The sequence below is a fragment of the Lampetra fluviatilis genome, chromosome 52 (assembly GCF_964198595.1).
Source record: "Lampetra fluviatilis chromosome 52, kcLamFluv1.1, whole genome shotgun sequence".
Lineage (NCBI taxonomy): Eukaryota > Metazoa > Chordata > Hyperoartia > Petromyzontiformes > Petromyzontidae > Lampetra > Lampetra fluviatilis.
The window spans coordinates 2,896,749-2,923,289 of NC_136326.1; the positions used below are offsets into that span (position 1 = coordinate 2,896,749).

General features: G+C 51.3%; 1 protein-coding gene across 1 annotated transcript; it reads right to left on the reverse strand.

Annotated features, from left to right (window-relative positions):
- Positions 1–1,439: 1,439 nt before the first annotated feature.
- On the reverse strand, positions 1,440–26,225 carry LOC144948981 (transforming growth factor beta-2 proprotein-like). The gene is made up of 7 exons (XM_078878763.1): positions 24,995–26,225; positions 9,131–9,264; positions 7,239–7,371; positions 4,985–5,068; positions 4,296–4,485; positions 2,715–2,868; positions 1,440–2,084 (listed from the first exon to the last, which is right to left on the reverse strand). The coding sequence occupies exons 1-7, from the start codon at positions 25,392–25,394 to the stop codon at positions 1,926–1,928; spliced, it is 1,254 nt and encodes a 417-aa protein (XP_078734889.1). The 5' UTR covers positions 25,395–26,225; the 3' UTR covers positions 1,440–1,925.
- Positions 26,226–26,541: the final 316 nt, after the last annotated feature.

Here is a 26,541-nt window from a genome sequence, read left to right on the forward strand (position 1 = left end):
CTTGGCGTGGTGGGGTTATGTTATTTCTAAGTGGGGTTTTTCTGTGTGTGGATTTTGATCCCTTTTAACCCTGTTAAATGTGGCTCGTGAAAGGAAAAAACACATCTGCAAGTGATGTTTATACTGTTTCTATGGGGAAATGGGGTCCGATTTACGATGATCTGTAATTAAGTAAGTGCCTGTACATGCACTTATTTAAAATTACTTATGAAAGTGAAAGTGATTTCCTGCTCAAATGAGAATTAGGGAAATGCTCATCTTCTGCCGAGAACCCGTCGTCCCCCCCCCCCCACATTCGCATGGCAGGAGGCCAGTCTCTATACAGGACAAGCCACTATCGACTTCCCCGCAAAGTGGTACTGACTTTCGTCCACTCCGGAACGAACGACCGCCCCAGGCCCCGCACTTTGGGGGAGGGGGGGCTGCGCTTCCATATCACGCTGTCAGATCTAATACTACTGCTTTAAATTGAAGGCGTCTTGGGGGGGCGGGGGGGTACGGGGCCCCACACGGTGTGACTTGCCCTGGGCCCCCCGCACCCCCCCCCCCCCCCCCATGCAAAGAGGACCGTAAACAGCCGACCCGCTTTTTAACCCGCACATCGCGCACGCAACGAGCAAACTGAACTGGAGCAAGTGGCACCATTATAGCCCCCACCACCCCCACCCCCCCCCCCACAATGAGATCAGCCTCTCGTCTCAACACTGCTGAGTGTAACTCGTCAATCCCATACGAGCCAGCGTGCGTTGGCAATAAGCGCCGTTCCCGCAAGCACCTCAGGCTACTGTCGCGGGGCCGCCGCGGCGTGCGTATTACACTTCACGCGACATCGCCGGCTCTCTCGAGCAGCCCTGCGGAGTTGAACCGACGGTGGCAAGTGGCGCGCCGTGATTGGCAGGCGAGTCCCACGCAGATGGACCGGGGCGGGGTGCAAGCGGATCGCTGCGAAGTTCCACGTGTCTCGGACGTTCGGGTCCCCCCCCCCCCCGCCCCCATGCTTCTCCCGTCCTCTCGTGGCAGAGAAGCCAGTGGAGGTTCCGTCGGCAGCGATTTTTTTGCCATTCGGCTGCGTCGTCCCGAGAGCCGCTGGTGGATTGCAGATGCAAAAGACAAAGACGCACGCACACGCGCACGCGCGCACAAAGTCCGCCGCCCTCGCGCTCATTTACGTTTCAGGGGAAGTGTGTGGTGATTTTTGGAGTTGGTAGCCGCGGTCGGTCGAGTGGCATCCTCATCGCCCTTCCGTATCGCCGCTGCCGCCGCCGCGATCTGTCGTTGCCGTGAACGTCGACCTCGCCGCTGGTGCCTCCACCCAACGCGTCGCCTCATCCGCATGTCCCAGGTCACGACACTTCTTCTTGCCCTCGCGCCGCTCAAGATTTGCGATTCCTCCTCACCCAACCACCCCACCCCACCCCCCCAACCGCCATCGTCTCTTTTACACTATGGCCTTGCTCATTTCAAGAAACGCGCGAATTATTTCCTACCACCGCTCCGACAGGGGGAGGGCCTGGACTCAACGACCGCATTTAACAAAAAACAACAGCAACGAAAAGTCGCAACGCAGGACAGTCCTTTGTGATTGTTCACTTTTGTGCTTTAGCTATCCCCGCCGACTGGTCGAGGTGGGCCACGACTGCAGTCGGTGGGAGTTTTTTGAGGGGCGACGCAGTCTGCCGCTAGGGCTGGGCGGGGGGAGGGGTAGGGGGGATGGGGAGACACAGACAGCGCCCGCTGCCTTTGCCATTTGTCGCTGCTGCTGCTGTTGTTGTCGATGGTGGCGGTGGCGTTAAGTGCTCGCTACTAACAGCGCTTGCCCTAACAGCCTGTTAAAGCCTCTATGGGGGGGGCGGGCGGGCGGGGGAAGTGCGGGGGACGGGAAATCTTCGTGTGTCTTTGGCGTCGGTGCTGTTGGACAGCGCCGTTCAGCTGCACTTGCACGAGCGCACGATCATGTTGGAGAGCTGCTCGACGCGCGACTCGCGCCCCACGTAGTAGAGGATCGTGAGCGGCTCGAGCTCCTGAGGGACGCAGCAGGGGGAGGCCGACGCGTCGGGGTTGCGCAGGCTGTACAGGCCCAGCACCTGCGTGCGAAAACCGACGACGACAGGCGGCAGAATAAGGCGCACGCACACAGCGGCGTCTCTCACGTCGGCTCAAGGCCGCCCCCCCCCCCCGAGTCGAGCGATTTCCGCGTGGCAGCTCTTCCGCTCAAAATGCGTCGCCTCTCTCATCTCTGCATCGCTATCCGTCTGCAAATTGCAGGGTGGTGGGTCCCGTTCACCGGCTCAGCGTTAATTTCATTGTTTTTAAAGACATTGTACTCACCGCAGATGACTGTAGTGACACGGCCGCCGCACCCTATGATAGCTGGTGCCAAACTGCGCCACACGTCCTCCTGTGGGAGCTTCGATGCCATTAACAAAAAACAAATTTTACGAAGAAAAACTGATGACGTACACGTACGTCATGGGAAAGGGTTAACCCTGGATGTGAAAGGGTTTAACCCTGGATGTGAAAGGGTTAAGCCTGGATGTGAAAGAGTTAAGCCTGGATGTAAAAGGGTTTTATCCTGGGTGTGAAAGGGTTTAACCCTGGACCTGAAAGGGTTTAACCCTGGACCTGAAAGGGTTTAACCCAGGATGTGAAAGGCTGAAGGCTGTATGGGTTGGTGGGGGGGGGGATCTTTGTTTTCGGTGAGCGCTGCGGCTTGCCTTGGTGTACTGCGTGTTGTAGCTCCACAAGTAGGGGCAGGGCCCGGCACACATGTTGGCGTGGTATCCCTTGGGCTCGTGAATCCACCTCCAGCCGAGGTCGCGCCGAAAGTCGATGTACAGCTTCCTCAGGCAGCAGTTGTCCTCCTGATTGCTGGTGCCAGGAGATCGCGCGCACGGGAGAGAGGTTTTTGTTTTTTTCCCCGACTCTTTAGCGTTATTGTTGTTGCGTTCACCGACTTCGCAAGCGGAATAATCGTGACCTTTAGATTTTTCCTCCTGGGGGAATCCGATGAGCTAGTAAGCTCTTTTTCTTAGGTTTTTTCGGTAACGTCACGTAGATAAAAAAAAACTTATAATTGACTTTACCGAAAAAAATTAAGAATATGAATCCTTGCAGTCACGAAAGCTTAAAATCTAGAATAGGAAGCTCTTTTTTGTTCACAGATGTCCAGTTGAGGCACGGGGTCACCGATAGGAGTGCAAAATTTGGGAAAGGTGGGCAAGTCAGTAAAAATACACATAAAGTAAACAAATTGCAAAGGGATGTTGTTCAACACTCAATGCAAGTTAGCACAAGGCAGCAAGAACAAACAAAACAACAACAGTCCCAGACCACAGCGGGGCAACACACAGTCACTCAATAAAATTGCACGTTAAGATAAATTTGCAGGTGCCAAAAACAAAATTGCACAGATGCTACAGATAGTACTACTGGGAAAAGCACAGAGGGACGAGTCAATGGGGGCTCAAGCAGTGCCGGATTATCGTAGTAGCAAAAGTAACTACACATGCTACGGGCCCCGTACTTTCAAGGGCCCCACGCTAAATGCTTTCAAGCTATCAATTCCGGTTCAGTGATTCTGCACTTGCTCTATTATTATAGTACTATATTGCCTTCAACTTTTATGAACGACTGGGTTAGCGATTTGTCGTATTATCTGGCTGTATAGCAAATTTAAAAAATACATTTACTTTACTATGCAAGTTAAACATTTATGTGTTTAAATCCGACACTGGGCTCAAGCTGCGTGGCACCACAGCCATGCCCACATCCAACCTGGCCAAACGGCAGCACGGTTAGTCAACAAAACCCAAAGATCGCAGCGGCAGCAGGAGCAGCAGCAGCTCTACCTCATAAATAATAAAACAGTTTAGAGTTATACTGGTAGGAACCACCTGGTTCCACCAGCCCACAGGGGATTATTGTGTCCGTCCGTCCGTCGTGCATCCAAAAATGGGAGGGGTCGGGCTGGGTGGAGAGGGGAGGGTGGGGAGGGGCTGGGTGGGGAGGTTGGGGCTGGGTGGGGGTTGGGAGGGGTGGGCCTGGGTGGGGAGGGGCTGGTCACCCCGTGGTGCCCTTATAAAACTCAACGTTTAACCTACTCACGCCGGCTTGTGCCCGCCCTCACAGTCGGGCATATTTGCGGAATACACCACGCCGCCGTTGACCCTGGCCATTGACCGAGCAACCCAAAGTTCCTACCAGCTCCCTCCGCAGGCCAATGTGTTTTTACTTCAAAGTTTACTTTCTCTCGTGGAGTCCAGCGCCCTCCACCCCTGCTTCCACCCCCCGCTCACCTCATGCAGTACTTCTCATCGAGCGTGCGCTTCTTCCGAGCAGAGGTGGAGGTCCGCGCCTCGTCGGAGCCGTTCGGGCTCCCCGACTGCGTCATGATCAGCAGGTACGGGAGCCGTCCCTTTTCCTGCGCCGACTTGTACACCTCGATCACTTGCATGTCGTGCCGGACTGGGCCCACCACCCGCCCTTCTGTGCAAGGAAAACCAAAAAAAAAAAAGCAAAGTTCCACCGTATAGCTTTCGCGAGCGGTCGGAGCAAGTGCGGTCGGTGAGTAGCAACCGGGAAGGCTGCCACGGCGCAGGAAGGGGAGCGGAGTGGGGGGGGGGGGCCCACACCCGGCTGTCTTTGTCTCCCCAGTGGCGATGTTTACACACCGCACCGGGCGAATCGATTCGAGGCCGAGTGGACCGAGGGGAGCCCCAGGACCGGTTCGGATAATCGCCGCTGGCGACGGTGTCCGTGACGGGGAATCGAACACCGGGTTGCCGAGCTTGTAGCGCGGCTACTATACCCGCTCCCCACGACAGGAACACACCCACGCACTCTTACTGTTCTTGTAAGCGTTTGGCTGGGAAGAGCAAAGCAGTGGAACATTTTGACATTTTTGAGTCTCGTGCGAGTTTAGCTCAGCTGTGGTCTGGCCAGACAGGGCATTCCTAGAGGCGTGCACGCGCTGCGAGTACTTCACCTTCGAAGTGAACTTGCATCCCCGGTTGCGGTACGGTTGAGTCGCTTGGCCAGTGCAAGGAGATCTTGAAACCTTTGTTCGTGGCTGGGGAGGAAGACATGAGACAGAGAGAACAAGAGAGAGAAAAGCAGGGAATTCAAAACATTACTTTGGTGATTTATTTTATGTTATACCTACGTGACTTTACCGAAAGAACCCAAGAGTATGGATTCCTGCTGCAAATCAAGAATTATAAACATTATTCAGTGGAGGTTGACCAACTGGCTCATTGTTCAGGAGCGCTAGACCGGGTATGCGTATGTAGTGAGTTGATGATAATCATAACTAATTCTGTAGAACCGTAATAACACGACTTTAAACTTTCGTGACTGCAGGAGATTCATAGTCTTGGTTCTTTCGGTAAAGTCACGTAGATCGAAAATAAAATTAAAATAAAAGATAATAATAAAAAATTATCTCCGCCTGATCAAGACCGCTTGTGTTGCGATCGAAACGTCGTGGATTTTTTGCTTTTATTATTTTCCATTGATTATTTTATTTAATTTTTTATTTTATTTTATTTCATTATCTTTTATTTTAATTTTATTTTCAAGCTACGTGACTTTACTGAAAGAACCAAGAATACGTAATAACATGGCCAGCCATTACAAGGCCCGCTGAACAAACGACACACACCAAGATAAAACACGAGCGAACGTGATTCCACCGGTCTGTCGACTCGGGCACCAATGACTCTGCTGAAGGGAAACATCGGCACAACGAATGTTGAACACGTAGCAGGCTTTCATATTCTTGGTTCTTTTGGTGAAGTCACGTAGAAGGGAAATAATAAAATAATTATAATTAAACAATAAAATTCTCACGACGTTTCGATTGCAACACAAGCAATCATCATCAGGTGTGAAAACAACAGCAATAATTGTTTTTAAAGGTGGCGTTTTTTAAAAAAATTCTTGCTGTGGTTTTCACACCTGATGCTGATTGCTTGTGTTGCAATCGAAACTTCGTGAGAATTTTATGGTATTATTTTTATTATTTCCCTTCTACGTGACTTTACCGAAAGAACCAAGAATAGGAATCCCTGCAGCCACGAAAGCTTTAAATCGAAACGTAGCAGGCTTCCGCGACCAATATTATTCATAATAAAGGTTTTTGGGTTAAATCGTGTAAGTATAAATGTGTCGTAACCCTATTCTGGAAAATCGCCCGATGACGCTGGATGTAATCACCAGCGAAACGTCACGGGACTCAAATTGTAAATGTCATGGATTTACTCTCCGACACACCGGTGGGCTGAAGGAGTAACTCATTGTCCTTTTGTTTATGTGATAAATCCCTTACTAATTGGCCGTGTCGGGTGGTGGAGGGTTAGGATACATTAATACGTACGCGATCTAACCCAAAAGCGTTTATTATGGGCGCAATGAATGTTGTTCCCGCAGTAACAAAAAAACCGAGGCAGATACAGACGAGACCGGGTGAAGATCTGAGCCAAAAGCAACGAAGGGAGGGCAACCCCAATGTCTGTGGTTTGTGAATCCGATCGAAGACCCACTCGTGTACGCGCCCTGCCGTCGACTCTGTACCGTTACGACCCTGCATCGCATTCTAATTGACCTCTGCGTTGAGTCTTTTCATCGTTCATTGCGTCGCGCAGTTATTGACCGTTTCCGTCGCTTATCCATTCCTGTTTTGCTGTATGGTTATTTGTGAAGGGGCGCGACACCGAATGAAGATCGATCGATCGATCGATGGGGTCCATCTAAAGAAGCACGCTATGGGCGTTTACGACACAAAGCACGTAGACAATTGTGAGTGTACGTAAACTAACATTGGATTCGAAACTAAATTAAAAACTCAACTTAAGCAATATTTATTTTAGAAGGTAAAAGTGACCCGGCCACAAACGATAGCTCAACGAAGTACCGTTATCGTGTGAAAATGTATCGCAGCCAAATACTCTGAAACGCACGTCGATTCTAAACGTGGATGGGGAAAAAACACGCAAACTCCAAATATACAGCAGCAGGCATCGTCAGGTTCGGAATGGAACCCACAACCAGGCGAGGGAGATAATCTCACCACCCCAGCGCCTCTATGAACAAACGGAAACGTATGGTTGGCTACGTATGGTGCGAAAGAAGTTCAACACACACACACGTTTCCATGTATTCAAGGCACCACAGCGTGGTGTTATCGACAAGACGCGTGGAGTTGCCCTTGCCGGCGGTGAGGGCGTGCGAGCTGGCCTTACTTGAGTCCTGCAGCCAGGCCTGCACCGTGTCGGTCACGTTGAACGCGAGCAGCTCCTCCTCCCCTCCCGTCTGCACCACTTGGCTCGACACAAAGCGCTGAGTCAGGTTGTCTGGACCCGGGCCAGGCAGCAGCTGTCACGCGCAGAGGGGTGAATGTGAGCCAATGACACGCGACGTCGAGGTGAGTGTGAGCCAATGGCGCGCGACGTCATGGTGGCCAGGAGCCAATGGAACGCGACGTCGAGGTGAGTGTGAGCCAATGGCACGCGACGTCGAGGTGAGTGTGAGCCAATGGAAAGCGACGTCAAGGTGGCCGGGAGCCAATGGCACGCGACGTCGAGGTGAGTGTGAGCCAATGACGTGCGACGTCAAGGTGAGTGTGAGCCAATGGCACGCGACGTCGAGGTGAGTGAAAGCCAATGGCACGCGACGTCGAGGTGAGTGAAAGCCAATGACGTGCGACGTCGAGGTGAGTGTGAGCCAATGGCACGCGACGTCGAGGTGAGTGAAAGCCAATGGCACGCGACGTCGAGGTGAGTGAAAGCCAATGGCACGCGACGTCGAGGTGAGTGAAAGCCAATGATGCGCGACGTCGAGGTGAGTGAAAGCCAATGACGCGCGACGTCGAGGTGAGTGAAAGCCAATGGCACGCGACGTCGAGGTGAGTGAAAGCCAATGGCACGCGACGTCGAGGTGAGTGTGAGCCAATGGCACGCGACGTCGAGGTGAGTGAAAGCCAATGGCACGCGACGTCGAGGTGAGTGTGAGCCAATGGCACGCGACGTCGAGGTGAGTGTGAGCCAATGGCACGCGACGTCGAGGTGAGTGTGAGCCAATGGCACGCGACGTCGACGTGAGTGAAAGCCAATGGCACGCGACGTCGAGGTGAGTGTGAGCCAATGGCACGCGACGTCGACGTGAGTGAAAGCCAATGGCACGCGACGTCAAGGTGAGTGTGAGCCAATGGCACGCGACGTCGAGGTGAGTGTGAGCCAATGGCACGCAACGTCGAGGTGAGTGTGAGCCAATGGCACGCGACGTCGAGGTGAGTGTGAGCCAATGGCACGCGACGTCGAGGTGAGTGTGAGCCAATGGCACGCGACGTCGAGGTGAGTGTGAGCCAATGGCACGCGACGTCGACGTGAGTGAAAGCCAATGGCACGCGACGTCAAGGTGAGTGTGAGCCAATGACGTGCGACGTCGAGGTGAGTGAAAGCCAATGGCACGCGACGTCGAGGTGAGTGAAAGCCAATGGCACGCGACATCGAGGTGAGTGAAAGCCAATGACGTGCGACATCGAGGTTAGTGAAAGCCAATGGCACGCGACGTCGAGGTGAGTGTGAGCCAATGGCACGCGATGTCGAGGTGAGTGTGAGCCAATGGCGCGCGACGTCGAGGTGAGTGTGAGCCAATGGCGCGCGACGTCGAGGTGAGTGTGAGCCAATGGCACGCGACGTCGAGGTGAGTGAAAGCCAATGGCACGCGACGTCGAGGTGAGTGAAAGCCAATGACGTGCGACGTCGAGGTGAGTGTGAGCCAATGGCGCGCGACGTCGAGGTGAGTGTGAGCCAATGGCACGCGACGTCGAGGTGAGTGAAAGCCAATGGCACGCGACGTCAAGGTGAGTGTGAGCCAATGGCACGCGACGTCAAGGTGAGTGTGAGCCAATGGCACGCGACGTCGAGGTGAGTGAAAGCCAATGGCACGCGACGTCAAGGTGAGTGTGAGCCAATGGCACGCGACGTCAAGGTGAGTGTGAGCCAATGGCACGCGACGTCGAGGTGAGCGCGCGCCGGTGCAGACGATCGGGACACCTCAGGCCCTCGCCCCCTGCCGAGGGATCGACCGACCGACCGGTCGTGGCGAGCCCGGCCGCCGCTCGCCGTCCCACCTGGTAGAGCTCGATGCGCTGCTCGGGGAGCGTCGCTTCGGCGTTGGGCGTCCTCAGCAGGCGCAGCTCGGCCGACACGTAGCGCACGTCGAAGGACAGCGCGCCGACGTCGAACTCGAACGTCCCCCTCGAGTCTGAGCGGCAGGACGGGGCACGGACGGTGTTACGGTCACGATTCGTACCCTTCCCGATCGACAATGGTCAAGTCGGGAGAATCTGGAAATCGGAGGGCCCTGGGTGCTCTAAAGGCCAAATTCCGGCATCGATCCGGGGGGGGGGGGGGTGACGTCAGCAGATGATGTCACACTCCTGGATCAGTCTGGGCACGTGTACAGTATTGTACACTGCATCAAAAACATGTCATTCTATACATTTACCGTACGAGTGATTTTACAATCGAATACACGAATCACATTTTACACTGCAAATGCTTCCCAATGGCTGTTTGGGTTGATGTAGGGGAATGTCAAACAACACAACGAGGGCGGGGTGGGGCCTTGTATTACGCAAACCGTGAACCAAACCCCAAGTTTACCACATTTGCCTTCGAGTTTGCACATCGCGGATTTTCCGAATGCCGCTATTTTCAAGAACGTGACCCCAACTGCCCTGCCGCGACGGGCGAGTGTTCACCCAAGTCTCGGGATTTGGGGTGACGGTGCCAGGCGCTGTAAGCCCGGGCAGCGCCGTGGTGGCAAGAGTCACTTCAAGATGTTTCTTGTTTTTGTTTGTTGCGGTTGCACCCGAGTCAAGAGTGGGATGGGTGGGGCTGGGTGGGGAGGGGCTGGTCACCCCGTTGTTCCCTTATAAAACTCAACGTTTAACCTACTCACGCCGGCTTGTGCCCACCCTCACAGTCAGGCATATTTGCGGAATACACCACGCCGCCGTTGACCCTGGCCATTGACCGAGCAACCCAACGTTCCTACCAGCTCCCTCCGCAGGAATGTGTTAAAAGCGTGTAAAATCGAGATCGTTTTTGTCGTCGTTTAGTTTAGCGAGCGGCTCGCAAAGCATCGGATTCCTGAGGCTGCACGGAGCTCTCTCTCTCTGCGTTGTGCCCCGGCATGCCTCTGGGGTTTCTCCACTCCCCGACAGCCCCGTTTCCTCCCACTCTCTTACAATAACAAAAATGATCGAACTAAAGTCACACTCAACACATTTGTGAAGAACACCGTCTTAAAAAAAAAATGTTGTTGTTGTAATATATGACGTTTTAGGAAAAGGTCCTCAGCCCTCATTGATAGCAACGTGACGTAAAGTGCGCTATGAAACTATGACTTAAAAAAACTATTTTATGAAGGGGTCATTGCCCGAATGTGTTCGTTTTGCTGTTGTTGTTGTCGATACTTGCGCACCGCCGCTAATGCAGCAGCATCGCCAGATTCTTTGTTTACTGATTCATGTTGAAAGCGACCAAACATCCCAGCACAGGACCCCCCTGAAAAAAAACATCTTGAGACTCATCAAGGCTGGTCCTGGGGACGTAAAAGGCTTCGTTTTTTTACACCATGATGCTGCGAAGGCATCTTTTTAACGATATATTTACATCAACATTTTTTTTCTGTGCATCAGTGCTCCCAATACTCCCATCGAGTTAATATACCCTCCAATGGAGACACTCAATGAGCACAATACGATGTCAACATTTACACCCACGCCAAAAAAAAAATCACGTTAATTTCTAAACAAAATTTTAACCCATGCTGTATTGTACCATTTTTTCACAATAGAGTTTTTTTTGGAGGGGGGGTTACATCGCGTAAATATAAATGTGTCGTTAAACCCGCCACCACCCGGCACGTGAACAGAACATGCCAAATCGTTACCTGTACAGCACACCGGGTGTGTTGGGGAGTAAACCCACAACATTTACAAACGGAGTACGACGTTTCACCAGTAATTCCATCGAGCATCATCAGGCGACAGCCAGATTTGTGGCGACAGGAGGACAGAACAAATCTGGCTGTCACCTGATGATGCTGGTCGTGATCACTGGCGAAACGTCGTACTCTGATTGCAAATGTTGTGGATTTGCTCTCCAACACACCGGTTAGTGCTGTACTAGTAATGAATTGGCACGTTCTGTTTACGTGACAACCCTTACTAATTGGCTGTGTCGGGTGGTGTTGGGTTTAACGACAAATTTATATTCATGTGATCTAACGCAAACAAAAAACACTCTATTATTGATAATATTGGTCACGAAAGCCTAAATTGTACGATCTGTAATTGTAGCCAGATGGCTCGGTGGTCATCGCTCAATATACATGCAATGCGTTCCATTTCAACGGCGGTGGCACCTTGGTGGTAAACTGGTGGTCCTGGTCAAGAGAGCTGCTTTAGCTTCAAATGGGCCTCAGCAACTCAGTAATCAGAATATGAATGTATCCTGGAGGAATCCGATGAGCTATGAAGCTATTTTTCACAGATGCCCAGTCGGGGCTGGTCAGAACGTTACGACAATAACACGATAGTGGTGCAAAGTACAAGAAAGGTAAACAAATGACCCAGACACAAACAAATACAACACTAATCCATCCCCATCCTGCCAGGCAAAGCCCACCGAGGTATTAACTTATTTTTCAGAAGCGACCTGGCCACAAATGATAGCTCAACAAAGCAGCCAATCATTTGGGCATTTATAGCGGCAACAATAATCTAAACAGCCTAAACGTATTTAATAAATTCTAGATTTGAAGCTTTCGTGACTGCAAGGATTCATATTCTTGGGTTTTGTCGGTAAAGTCACGTAGGAAAATTTTTTAAATTTAAATAAAATAAAAATCACGACGTTTCGGAGGCAACACAAGCCTCCGTCTTCAGGTGGAACCGTCACAGCACGCTCGCTGTATCAAGTAAATGAGAAATTCCAAGAGATCCGACCCCGTATATATACTGGTTGAGGGGGGAGGAGCCAGGGCAGGCCCCTGGATAGGAGTTTTTTTATTATTATGATAAGGTTGGTGCGGCTGAAGCTACGGCTAGTCTACATAACAAAGGACTGAGCCTTTGTTATGTAGACTACCGAAAAAACCCAATAATATGTATTTCATAAAGTCTGAAGTCTCGGGTCCGGAGACTTTTGAGATCAGAATCGGTGTTCTTTTATTTAGAACAGACCGAGGAATCCACGACTAGCCATCAAAGAAGCTCTTTTTGCACAGATGTCCGGTTGTGTGGGAGCAGAGGGTGGGGAGCTTGGGGTCAGGAAGTTACAAAGACACATTTTTTTTAACCGACAGAAGGAGTGCAAAGTCTAGGAAAGGTAAAACAGGCCTCTTTGGCAGGAGGTGAGTCTCTCCATGGGAATGACCGTTTGTCGATTCCCGCCGCGGTATGGGTACTCATTTTGTCGACACCGGGAGGAGGGAAAGATGACGGTCTGAGTCACTACCCCCCCCCCTACCAAAACAGGGTTTGAACTCGCTAACTCGCCCAATGCGAGCCCCTTGGGCCAGTTACGCGACGCATTATCTTCAATAGAAATGTATTGACGTTACGAACAAAAAAAACACTCGCTTTCAAGTCTGGATTTCTTCACCGTAACCCCTTTGCTCACGCCCACCTCCCGACGGGATTTGCGTGAATTCTCCGAGTTGGGTATCTATGCGAGCGAGGGACGGAGGCAGTGCTCATGCGTAGAGACTTTGGCTCTCGGTTCAATCCTAGCCAGACGCGGAATTGTCATCAGTGAGGGTGGCAGGATCGGGGTGGGGTGGGTGGGGGGGCCCCTATTTTTCCCACGTGATGTTTCTCGTAAAGCTGCTTGGGAGTCGGGACTATCGGGGTGGGGCGCTTAGCACTGGAGCACAACGTAGGCCCTTATCCGTGACAAGCCGAATTTATTGTCCATCCGTTGTTGCTATATTCCTGCAATGACTCCGGCACGACGGGTGAATTGAAAAGGGTGCGAGATCTTCCGCAAGCGTTCGTTCGCCACAACTTCCTCCGTCGACAGCGCCCAGAGCCACCTCGGCCCTTCCTCCTCATCTCGACTCTCCTCTCTCTCTCCTCCCAGCCCTCACTCACTTTCCAGAAATCATCGCCGACCTCTCCCGTTTCCGCCCTCAAAAACCGAACCTCTTGTCACTCGCTCCTCGTTTATGCCCAGTCCCTTCAAATCCTCTCCTCCACCCCATCGCTTCTCTGGTGCGGCCTTCCCCACTCGCGAACCCCTAAACGTCCTCCCATCTGCCCCACGTGCCTTGCGACCTATCTCGCCTTGCTCGCCGGGCGGTAACGTTGGGCGTCGATTTGTCTCCCTCCAGATTTGAAGCTTTCGTGACTGCAAGGATTCATACTCTTAGGTTTTTTCGGTAAAGTGACGTAGGTAAAAATTAAAATTAAAAGTAATAATGGAAATAAAATAAATAATAAATCACGACGTTTCGGAGGCAACACAAGTCTCCGTCATCAGGTGGGACCGTCACAGATAAAATTACTGCAGTAATGCAGTAATTTGTGATTTATAATTTTATTTTATTTCCATTATTACTTTCATTAACTTTTAAATTTTCATACCTAAGAGTATGAATCCGTGCAGTAATTTTAGCTGTGACGGTCCCACCTGATGACGGAGACTTGTGTTGCCTCCAAAACGTCGTGATTTATTATTTTATTTTATTAACATTATTACTTTTATTAACTTTTAATTTTATTTTAAGAGTATTCGTCTCCCTCCGCCAACGGCGGGTGAGGTCTTCGTCGGTGTAACACGTAGGCTTTCGCGACCAATATTATCCATGATAGAGGAGTGTTTTTTTTTTAGCGGTGAGATCGCATAAATGTATAAAGTCTTCTTCGCGGGTGCGCTCCTTCAGCCAATAGGGGGCCACGTTGCTCGTCGGCTGTGCGCTCCGCGCCATACATCACGCGCACAAATGTGTCTGGCCTCCTCACCGGCGGTGCAGGTCAATTTTCTGTTTTTCTTCCCATGAACGGCTTTGTGCCAATGAGACGCAGCACCGCAGGGCGAGCGAGGAGAGTTGATTGCGGCATAGACAAAAATAATTCGCCAAGCCAGCAGCGTTCCAGACAGTTCCGGCTGAAATTAGGCGGCTGATAAGAGAGCATTTGGAGAGAGCGTAGCTTCATATTGATTTTTAATGGAAAAAACTTCCTTGAGGTAAACATATATATATAAGGCAAAGATCCCCCGTATAGCCTTAACAGACTGTTGGGGCAAGTGCTGTTCGCGAGCACCTCATGAAGACCAGCACGGCACACGAGGGGGGTGGGTGGGTGGCCAGTGCTACACCGCACCAGGTACTCATTTGAGGCCGAGTCGACCTAGGGGGAGGCCCAGGACCAGTACAGATAATCGTCACCGGTGTTGGCCGTGAGAAGAAATTTAACCCGGGTTGCCGGGTTCGTCATGCAGCGTAGCGCAAACCGCAATGCCACCACTTCACCGCTGAATCATGTATACATGCACACATAGGGAATGGAAGGCGTTCGAGATGACGTGCTTTCGGGGAGATGGAGTGATGAAATCAATTCATCTTCAAAAGGCCGCATATGTGAACGTCGGTCAAATCTGCAAATGGCGATAAAAAAATCCCATCGTCGTCACCATCATCATCATCGTCATCGCAATGGAAAACTGAAGAAGTTCATTGTAGTCCCTTTGGGCCTTGGATTGCCATCAAAATACATTTGAACAAATGTGACCCACCGACAAACCGCCTCCGAGGCAGACTGTTGCAGCAGTGAGCATTGGTGACTATACCGCGCCGATGAGTCCCAATAAGGACGGAACCAGTCCACAGTTGTCTGTCACCTGCTGCTTTTGGCCACGTTTTGCTCCGATTGAAATCGATGGCGATCTACGACAAGGAGGACCACAGTGCACCGATGGGATAACATTTTTTCCGCAGATGCCACAAATGGCTACGGTGCTTTTCACACATTTCGGCGCCACAGAAAATTAGCGGTCGGTCGCTCGAACCGACGTAATGCGCAATCGGGGTTTTGCCCAACCCTTAAACTACCAGTGCTGTTGGCGCACCGGGGCAAAGCCTCGCGCGCCTGTCCATGACAGAGCCTTTACGGCCGTTTAAATGTTCTTTTTTTGAAAAACGCTGCTGGAGCGCGCCCGCCACGAGTTTACGTCCCGAGACGTAAATATTTTAGCCCGGCCAAACACGCAACGCTCGAGGGACGACGCCTGCGCGTTATTGCACGCTTACTCTCCGCTCCCAGGTCACCGCCAAGTTCAGCTGCCTCCTCGGGCAAGCTCAGCGGGGTGCGGGCGGGGTGCGGAGGGCATCTGCCTTGAAACAACGAGCGCCGTTCGCTTCAAGACGCCGGCCCATATTTCCGCAGCGCTCAACTTTCAGCCGTTGATTCAAGCGCCAAAGCGATCGGATCGCCCGCGATGAGATCGTGCGGGGATCGCGCCCCATCCCGCCGGAAGCCAAGCGGGTTTGGCGTCATCCCGGACAGCGCTTGAACTTGGCGAACGCCAGCCAGCGCTGCGTACAGGAAATATTTGCACGGGGTAGGCGATGGGCGGCGTCGGAAACGAGCGGAATACAGCAGCGTCGCAATCCCCCGCTCGCGTTGTAATGTTACAGGGCGCCGCTGCTCCGCTCCGATGCTTCGCGCTTTCCCCCTCTTCACCTCCATTCGCGAGCCTCCGATTAGCACGGTGGGCCACGTACGGTGGCGAGTGAAGTTCGGCGTAGATTGGTGAATCGCTGCGCACGTTCGTGCGCACGCGGCTGTGCCGTAGCCCAAACCCAACAGAGCGCACACCGCTGATGAGGAGCCCGCCACCGTCCGCCGCGCCGTACACCGCGGCGATATCGCTGCGATCCGTGCCAAGCGCCTTCACGCCGCCCTGCAACTGGGTCGAAGAACCTCCACATTCAAACTCTTAGTTGTTTCGGTACAGTCACGTAGGTAAAAAATGAAATTAAAATTAATAAAAAATATTAATTTTTATTTCATTAATAAAAATATTAATTTTAATTTCATTTTTTAACTACGTGACTTTACCGAACGAACTAAGAGTATGAATCCTTGCAGTCACGAAAGCTTCAAATCTAGACTCTTTAAGGACACCGCTTCGCGACCGTTTTTAAGGCGCCACCAACCGCCTCGCATTCGCCGCAGTGCACTGCGACTCTTTGAACATCGATTTTAAAAAAATTTTACCGAAAAAAATGCCTTTTATTGTTATGTGAACGATGACATCTTTCACTAAACCGTTGCTCCTCCCCCCCACCCGCCCCACCAACCCCACCAGCCCCCCCCACCCCCCATGCCCGACCAAAGAAGAAGACTGCACAACGTCGCTGTGGTGGAGGCTGACAGTTTAGACATTGGGCAACTACCACAAAGCAGTACCTATTTTACTCACCGTGTACACGTATGGGTGATGATGGTGATGATAGGGGGGGAGTGAAATGAGGTGTCCATGGCTTAGGGGGGTCACCAGTCACCCCCCCCCCCCGTTTCTGAGAAGCTGCGTGAACCCGTTTGGTCTTTTGAGTGCTTTCCCTTTTCGCATGGCGCAATAGTTTTTCAGGGGCAAATTTCAGAGGCTTTCCTCCTCTCACGTTCAAACAAAAAAAAACACACACACACCCACACACACACCCCGGGAGATTTAACCTCATAAACCCAGCAGAGGCCTCGACGGGCTGAGTGGCAGATCCGAAGTAAAAAATAATATTGGCGGTGATTTTGGGCTTACAAGGGGTTTTTTTTAATTTAAACAATGGGTTTCTCTGTAAAAGGATAGTTGTATTCCCCACGCAAGTTTGTGATTAATGCTCCTTAAAATTTTTGTAAAATACCCCTTCGCCGTACGATCTTTACAATTGTTTACCCGCGCAAGCCTCATTGAGTCTCAGGACTCATTTCTTAGGAGGATCCTGACAAGTTTTAGCAGCAGAAGGCTGGTACAGCACACGAGGGAGTGGGTGGCCAGCACCACGCCCGGCCGCCTTTGTCTCCCCAGTGGCGATGTTTACTACACACCGCACCAGGTACTCAATTGAGGCCGAGTAGATTTAGGGGAGGCCCAGGACCGGTTCAGATCATCGTCACCGCTGTTGGCCATGAGCGGGAATCGAACCCATGTCGCCGGGTTCGTAGCGCAGCGCGCTAACCGCTACACTACCGCTCCCATCCCCCACACGCACTCAACCACTCTCACCCTTCCATCCCCTCCATCCCCTCCATCCCCCCACACACACACACTCACCCACCCTCACCCCTCCATCCCCCACCCTCACCCCTCCATCCCCCACACACTCACCCTCACCCCTCCATCCCCTCCATCCCCCACACACACACACTCACCCACCCTCACCCCTCCATCCCCCACAAAGACAAAGATCCCCCGTATAGCCTTGACAGACTGTAGGGGCAAGTGCTGTTAGCGAGCACCTATAAAGGCCGGCACGGCACACGAGGGGGTGGGTGGCGAACACCACGCCCGGCCGCCTTTGTCTCCCTAGCGGCGATGTTTACACATCACACCAGCTACTCATTTGAGGCTGAGTCGACCTAGGGGAGGCCCAAGACCGGTTCAGATAATCGTCACTGGTGTTGGCCGTGAGCGGGAATCGAACCCTGGTCGCCAGGTTCGTAGCGCAGCGCGCTAACCGCTACACTACCGCTCCGCACACTCACCCACCCTCACCCCTCCATCACCCACACACACTCACCCACCCACCCTCACCTCTCCATCCCCCACACACACTCACCCACCCTCCCCCTCCATCCCCCACGCACACTCACCCACCCTCACCTCTCTATCGGTAATACCCCGCCTGCCCAGGCACCCATAACCACCGCCACCACCACCACCGCCACCACCACGACCACCACGACCACCACAACGACCACCACCGCCACCACCGCCGCCACCACCACTGCCACCACCGCCACCACCGCCACCACTACCGCCACCAACACCGCCACCACCGCCGCCACCACCACTGCCACCGCCACTTCCTACGGTGTATTCGTGAAGGAGGAATGTCCGTTCAGATTTCCGAACAATCGCAGCCAGGGCCCGGGGCACAAACACCGCGTTTCAATGCACAACATTTCCTCTCGTTGTTTCTTTATCAGTAAATTCCGGGGCCCCCAGCGTTGGTTGGTAGAGCGGTGGCACACGACGACGTTACAAAGTCGCGCATTTAGCATCAATTTAAAATGAGAAATAAAAAATAAAAAAAACCCAACACTAAGAGTAAGTCGTCATCTCAACAAGACTTCTTCGATTGTCCTTCTTGAGGGCGGTTCGTAAGCCTGGATAAATCATCGAGGTTCAGGATCTTACCGATAAAATGCCACCTTGTCAAAGTTTGCATCAGCTTTAACAAAATTCATCGTCGTTGTCTAAAATCAATCTGCTGCTGGATGAAGACGAGATAGGTTTACAGTTTTAAATGTGATTTTTTTTTTGCCAGTCCGTCTAGGTCAAGGGTCAGCCATTTTTGTTAAATTTCTGTAAAAAAATTTTTTTTATATATTTCAAGAGCAGCAACGCATGTGTATACGAGACGGAGGTCCTTAATGAAAAACGTTCACGAAGCAGCAGTCATTCAAGAGCCGTGCGCGGCTCCAGAGCCGCAGATTTCCAAACCGCTGGACTCGATGACCAGTGAGTCACTGAATATGCCAATAGACAGTAAATTTGCACAAATGATTTTAAAAATATGAAAAATAACTTATGGCCCTTTGTCAATCCACTGCTGAACGAAGGCCTCCCCACGCCTTGTTGATCACGTGGGTCGCCTGACCATACTTCACCACGCTGGTCGGTGCGGGTGAATGAAGGCGGAGCTGGAACCCCAGGACCCCCGTTCGGATATCCCTCACCACCGATGTGAGCGGCGGGCAGCGATCGAACGCAAGGTTCACGGGGGGTCACCGTGCGTGTGGTGGGTGCGCCCAGCAACTTCTCTGCCCCACGGGTGTTGTCTGCACGAGTCCGTTTTATGCGGCCAAGGATGAGTCCAACGCAGTGCCGGATCAAGCTAGCGCGGGGCCTGTAGCGTATGTTATAAAGGGGCTCGAAATGTAACAAAAAAAAGTGAAAATTTTAACACTAAATTTTCACTTTAAACACTAAATTTTCACTTGCATAGTAAAGTGATTTTATTTTTCCATTTGCTATACAGCCAGATAATAGGACAGATCGCTAACCTTAAACACCCAGTCGTTCATAAAAGTTGAAGGCGGTACAGCACTATAGTAATAGAGCAAGTGCAGAATCACTGAACCGGAATTGATAGCTTGATCAGCATTTAATGCGGGGCCCTTGAAAGTGTGGGGCCCGTAGCTACTACATGTGTACTACTACATTATATGTAGTAGTACACATGTAGTATTAGCTACTACTAGTAGCTCCTACTACATATGCAGCTACTTTTGCTACGAGGATAATCCGGCACCGATCCAACGGGCAGCCAAACGAAGGCACTGCCCCTCTTAACGGGATCCTCTACAAGTGGAGCTCCCAGTTCAATAGCGAAATTGGGAGGCCGTGCACCCGGGCGGAGCATGAGTAACCGGCATTATTATTTGCTGGGCTTCCTTTCGGGAAGTAAGAAAAGTGGCTGGGCTTCTTCAAATCAAAATCGCTCCTATTTGTTGTTGTTGCTGCTGCTGCTGCTGCTTCGCTTCCTGTTTTCTGGACCCCGTTTCTTCGGTGCACCGCAACGAGCCGATGGCTTCCATGGGGCCTGATGAGATTGCGATAGGTGATGGGAGAGGCTTGCACGCAAGCTAAACAAAGAGTCAACTAGAAAAAAAAATTCTGATATCGACATATCAGGATCTCCGAGGCTGTGGACAGTTTTTTAAATGCGCTTTAAAACCTATTTATAGGCTTCCGCTTATTCAACTTTGAGTTCGATTTGTAAATGGATTCTTAAAAATGTATTTCTAATATCATTATTTATATGCTGAGTGTCTGCTGCTGCTGTCCCGTGCATCACTTTCAGATCCTTGATGAAAATTGCAAAATAAATGGAATAATCATTATTATTATTAAGGCCCACTCAGCCATATAACTATTTTTCAGAAGTGACCTGGCTATCACCAATGATAGCCCAACGAAGTGGCTTATCGTCTTCACGCGGATATGTACAGCAGTTGCCAAATACTCTAAACGCACATCAATGACCAAGCAATTGCAGGGCTGCACATTTAACTGTCAAGCACCAAACTGCAACTGAATCTTTTAAAGATGCTTTAACGGAGCTTGCGTGTGTTTGTGTGTATTGCTGGTGCAGCCTGCTTGCTACCCATATTACTAATCTATAAACTAAACAACAATTCTTATATTCTTAGGTTTTTTCGGTAAAGTCACGTAGGTAAAAAACATTAAAAAGTAAAATAAAATGAAATAAAAATCACGACGTTTCGGAGGCAACACAAGCTTCCGTCTTCAGGTGGTACCGTCACAGCCACGACAGCTGTATCAAGTAAATGAGAGATTGCAGGAGCTACCACTCCGTTTATATAATGGTTGGAGAAGGTGGTGGGGCAAGGGCCGCATACTTTTTATTAATATGGTAAGGTGAGGCTTAAGACTAAGAATAGACTGCATAACAAACTGAGCCTTTGTTTGGAGAGGCACGGCTTGTGACTCAACCTGTGACAGGGAGACACCACTAAACATGGTAAAACTGTAATAGTTGTCTGTTAAATAAGATTGGCAAAAAAGTGTAGTTAAATCTTTTTTGCGTGGTTAATCACATCTTTCCAATGATTACTCAGTTTGTAACCGTCATCACGGTTGAAATTATGTCTGTGTTTGTATATTTGTATGGCTTCGTGTACAAACCTTTGATGGTAGCCAGGAGGTTTGCAGAGAACCTTGGTCTCGGAAAAGACAATTTCATGAGAGCCCACCGAGTTGTAGCAATGATCGGCAACGCCCGAAGAATCAATTCTTATTTTACAAGTCAAAGTCCACGAAGCTACGTCGCTTATCATCACGTGGAATTTATAGCAACCAAATACCCCAAACGCACGGTTCTCAATGTGAATGGGAAAAACCCGGAGGACCCAGAGAAAAACCCACGGGACCACGGGGAGAGAGAGACATCACAAACTCCAAATACACAGCAGCAGGCGTCACAGGGTCGGGATCAAATCCACGATCTCCTGTATACCGGGCGAGGGAGTTAACATCTCTGGTGAAGGCGGGGAGAATAACAGTAGAGCACAATGAGTACAATGCAACAATTGATGTTGCCGCACTGCCCGATCTATGATGCCTGCCACGTGGTTCCTATTTAAATAGAGTGTGTGAACATTTAACGTCGCTAAAACACATTCCTGCGGAGGGAGCTGGTAGGAACGTCGGGTTGCTCGGTCAATGGCCAGGGTCGACGGCGGCGTGGTGTATTCCGCAAATATGCCCGACTGTGAGGGCGGGCACAAGCCGGCGTGAGTAGGTTAAACGTTGAGTTTTATAAGGGCACCACGGGGTGACCAGCCCCTGACCATCCAGCCCCACTCCTCCCACCCCCCACCCAGTCACACCCTCCCCACCCAGCCCCTCCCCACCCTCCCCTCCCCACTCAGCCCCTCCCCACCCTCCCCACCCAGGCCCACCCTCCCCTCTCCACCCAGCCCCACCCCTCCCATTTTTGGATGCACGACGGACGGACGGACACAATAATCCCCTGTGGGCTGGTGTAACCAGGAGATTCCTACCAGTATAAGTTGACAACGATGGCAAGGGCAACGTCCCGCGTTCAGGAACGCCGCAACGAGTCTCGAGAAATTTGTTTCAAAGAGAACGTGCACTTTGGGGTCCCCTTGGCCAGGAGCTGAGAGTGTTGCAGTGAACCGATGTTCGGGGGTTTTCCATTGGCCGACTTTTGGACAAGCAGGGGTTGGTATTCCACTTCAACCGTGAGCTCTTAAACATCATTAGGATACACACACACACGCTAGATTACAGAGTAAGAGACAGCCTCCTACACATGGCTCAAAGATTCGGAGTATATAGACACACCGCGTAAACTATATATATACACACGGGGCTCTCACACACACATAGCTTACAGACACACAGAGCATACACACACATAGGGTACAGACACACATGGGATACACACACATAGCATACAGACACACAGGGCATACACACACATAGCGTAAAGACACACGAGATACACATATAGCATACAGACACACACACACACATAGCGTACAGACACATATGGGACACACACACATAGCGTACAGACACACAGGAGATACACACACAGATCACACACACACGGGATACACCCAAATCTACATCATACACAGATGGCATCCATACACACGTGGCCTACACACACACGTGGTATACAGACGCACGTGGCCTCCACACACACACAACACATACAGATCACACGTGGATCACACGACAGTACACGATTAAAAGATCATCAATGCCCCGAGTTTCCTGGCTGGCTGCTGGCTGGGCTTCTCTCCAGCGCCCCAACAGGAACTCGTGATGTTGCTGTTGTTAGTGGCTGCTGCGGGCTGTGCCCACCGATAACTAACCGGGTAAGTGGCTACACGCGATTTTTCCCGTGTAACAAATACAATTGTCAAAGTTTGTGTGTGGATGAAGTGGTAAACGAATTGGCGAGTTTTTGTTTACGTGCCAAAGCTTGCTGGCCGTGTCGGGTGGTGGAGGGTCGCGACACACTTACACCTACGCGATCGAACACGACAACCTTTATGGTGAACGATATTGGTCGCGAAAGCCTGCGTGTTAATTATTCTTTGGTTCTTTCGGTAAAGTCACGTATAAAGATAAAATAATAAATTAAATAATAGCATACGACGTTTCGATCGCAACACAAGCAATCATCATCAGGTATAATGAAATAGCGACATAAAATCTAACCAGAAAACATAGACAGACATATAAGCAGACAGATATCACCAAGATACATAGAGAGAGCAACACAGGTACCTGTGTTGCTCGCTCTATGTATCTTGGTGATATCTGTCTGCTAGATTTTATGTCGCTATTTCATTATACCTGATGATGATTGCTTGTGTTGCGATCGAAACGTCGTATGCTATTATTTAATTTATTATTTTATCTTTATACGTGACTTTACCGAAAGAACCAAAGAATAATTCCTGCAGTCACGAAAGCTCCAAAATTAAGATTCCTGCGTGTTAAAACAATGAACAAATAAAACATCGAATTTGGATTGAAACGGCGAAAGAGGTTTGGACGACGTGATAATAATGAAAGATATTCTTAGGGTTTTTTCGGTAAAGTCACGCAGGTAAAACATCAAAATTAATAAAAAATAAAATAAAATAAAAATCACGACGTTTCGGAGGCAACACAACGTCGTGATTTTTATTTTATTTTATTTTTATTAATTTTGATGTTTTACCTACGTGACTTTACCGAAAAAACCTAAGAATATGAATCCTTGCAGTCACGAAAGCTTCAAATCTAGAAATAATGAAAGATATTTTACTGGTAGGAACCTCCCGGTTACACCAGCCCACAGGGGATTATTGTGTCCGTCCGTCGTGCAGGGAGGGGAGGGCGGGGAGGGGCTGGGTGGGGAGGGTGGGGCTGGGTGGGGGTGGGAGGGGTGGGGCTGGGTGGGGAAGGGCTGGTCACCCCGTGGTTCCCTTATAAAACTCAACGTTTAACCTACTCACGCCGGCTTGTGCCCGCCCTCACAATCGGGCAATTTGCGGAATACACCTTACTAATTGGCTGTGTCGGGTGGTGGCGGGTTTAGCGACACATTTATATCTACGCGATCTAACCCACAAACAAACCTATATTATGGATGCTATTGGTCGCGAAAGCCTACGTGTTGAAGTGGACGATCTTTAACGGTAACCAGATGCCTCGGTGGTTACAGCGAACATTTTGGAAGTTTGACTCAGCCCATCATGCCTCCCTCCGGAAGGGGGGGGCAATAAAAATGCGTTCAAATTTGTGGGAAAGTCAACAGTGACTGTCTTACGGCTAGAATCGCTCACCCTCCTGCCACGGTAATGTGGAATTGCCACCCAACGGCTCTGCAGTTGCTGCCAGTGCCTCGATGCTCATTTTGAGCAGGACGTCTCTTTGACTGCAACGCTAAAAAACCGTGTGCCGTGTGCGTCAACAAAAGTGGTGAGCTGTTGGGTGAGTGAGTGGGTGAGTAAGATGTTGGGTGAGTGAGTGGGTGAGTGAGTGGGTGAGTGGGTGGGTGAGTGGTTGAGTGAGTGAGTGAGTGGGTGAGTGAGTGAGTGGATGAGTGGCTGGGTGAGTGGGTGAGTGGGTGAGTGAGTGGGTGAGTGGGTGAGTGAGTGGGTGAGTGGGTGAGTGGGTGAGTGAGTGGGTGAGTGAGTGAGTGGGTGAGTGAGTGAGTGGGTGAGTGGGTGAGTGGGTGAGTGAGTGAGTGGGTGAGTGAGTGAGTGAGTGAGTGGGTGAGTGAGTGGGTGGGTGAATGGGTGAGTGGGTGAGTGAGTGAGTGAGTGGGTGAGTAAGATGTTGGGTGAGTGATTGGTGAGTGGGTGAGTGAGTGGGTGAGTTAGTGGGTGAGTGAGTGGGTGGGTGAGTGAGTGGGTGAGTGGGCGAGTGAGTGAGCGAGTGAGATGTTGGGTGAGTGAGTGAGTGGGTGAGTGAGTGAGTGAGTGGGTGAGTGAGTGAGTGAGCGAGTGAGATGTTGGGTGAGTGAGTGGGTGAGTGAGTGAATGGGTGAGTGAGTGAGTGGGTGAGTGAGTGAGTGGGTGGGTGAGTGGTTGAGTGAGTGAGTGGGTGAGTGAGTGGGTGAGTGAGTGGGTGAGTGAGTGGGTGAGTGGGCGAGTGAGTGAGCGAGTGAGACGTTGGGTGAGTGAGTGAGCGAGTGCGCCCTTCACCGCTGTTGATCCTGCTGCAGTTGACGATGTGCGCTACTCGTGAGTAGTAGTGCTCCTCGCCGCGTGCCAACGCCTCTGCGCACCAGCCCTGCTCGATCGACAGCCGCCGCCGCTGCTGCTGCACCAGCATGTCCCTGGTGCTGTTGTAGAGGGCCATCACGGAGCCCGGCACCACCACCGGCTGGCTGCTGCCGCCGCCCGCGAAATGCTCAGGCGGCTCGGCCAGCCGCAACTTGCTCAGGATCTGACCGCGGATCGCCTCGATTCGCTTGCGCGTCAACTCGGTGAGGTCCAAGCTCCGGCAGGTGGACAATGCGAGCGACGTGTGGAGTTGAAGCAGTAGTAGCAGCAGCGGTGATAGCAGCAGCAGGGGCATCGTTAGCCCGCCAGCACCAGCCATCGGAGCCCGCGGGGATGATGTTGATGATGATGGAGAGAGGAGATTTGGTTAGGAGCGCTCCGGTCAATCCAGGTTAGACGCACGGTAGTGTAGCTGATGATGATGACGACGGTGGAACCTTCTACCCAGAGTTATCGATGTTGAGAAGTCCTGTTCGACAGATCTACTGACGAAACTTCCAGCTCCTCCGAGTCCAAGTTGGCCACACGTGGCGGCGTGGTGGTGTAAATGATGATGATGGTGGTAATGATGATGATTGGTTAAAATACTGTACTCGTTGAGAACTTCTGTACTCTAAATTAACTGCAGCTCTGTCAGTGGCTAGTCCAGTCTGTGTACAGACGAAACAAAGATCACCAGTAGAGCCTTAACAGACTATTGGGGCAAGCGCTGTTAGCGAGCACCGATGAAAGCCGGGTCGGCACACGAGGGGGTGTGGTGGCCAGCACCACGCCCGACCGCCCTTGTCTGCCGAGTGGCGATGACTACACGCCACACCAGCTACTCATTTGAGTCCGAGTCGACCTAGAGGAGGTACCCCAGGACGGTTTCAGATACTCGCCACCGGTGGTGTTGGCCGTGAACCGTGGAATCGAACTCGGGTCGCCGGGTTTCGTAACGCAGCGCGCTAAACCAACACGCGAAACGCACGCACACGCACGCAGGGTTACTTAAAACCCAACAGCTTTGATGAGAATAAACTCAACGCTCTCCCTCTCTCTCTCCCGTCCTCCGTGGTAATGTCCCCTGGTTAGCGTCTGGTAGTGTTTAGGAGAGTCCGCAGCAGGAGGAGGAGGCAGAGGAGGGAGGAGGAGGAAGGGTCTACGCGGCGCCAGTAAAGCGGAACACGTGTGGGCGAGGGGATGATAAACGGGGGGTGGGGTGGGAGGGGGTGGAACTTACTTTGGTGGGTGGTGTAGGGAGAGGGGGAGACGGGGGGGGGCTGACACGGCGTAGGAAATGCTTCATTACGTGATGTGTCACTTTGACCATCCCCGCTCTGGGTATCTGTGACGACGAAAAAAAACACAAAGGCGATCATAGCACATCGGAGTCCGTCCGCGGTCGAATTATCCATTCTGGTTTATTATCCGTTACCACGTGTATCGATAGTTTTCATTTTAGCGTGCGATTGTATTGGCGGACT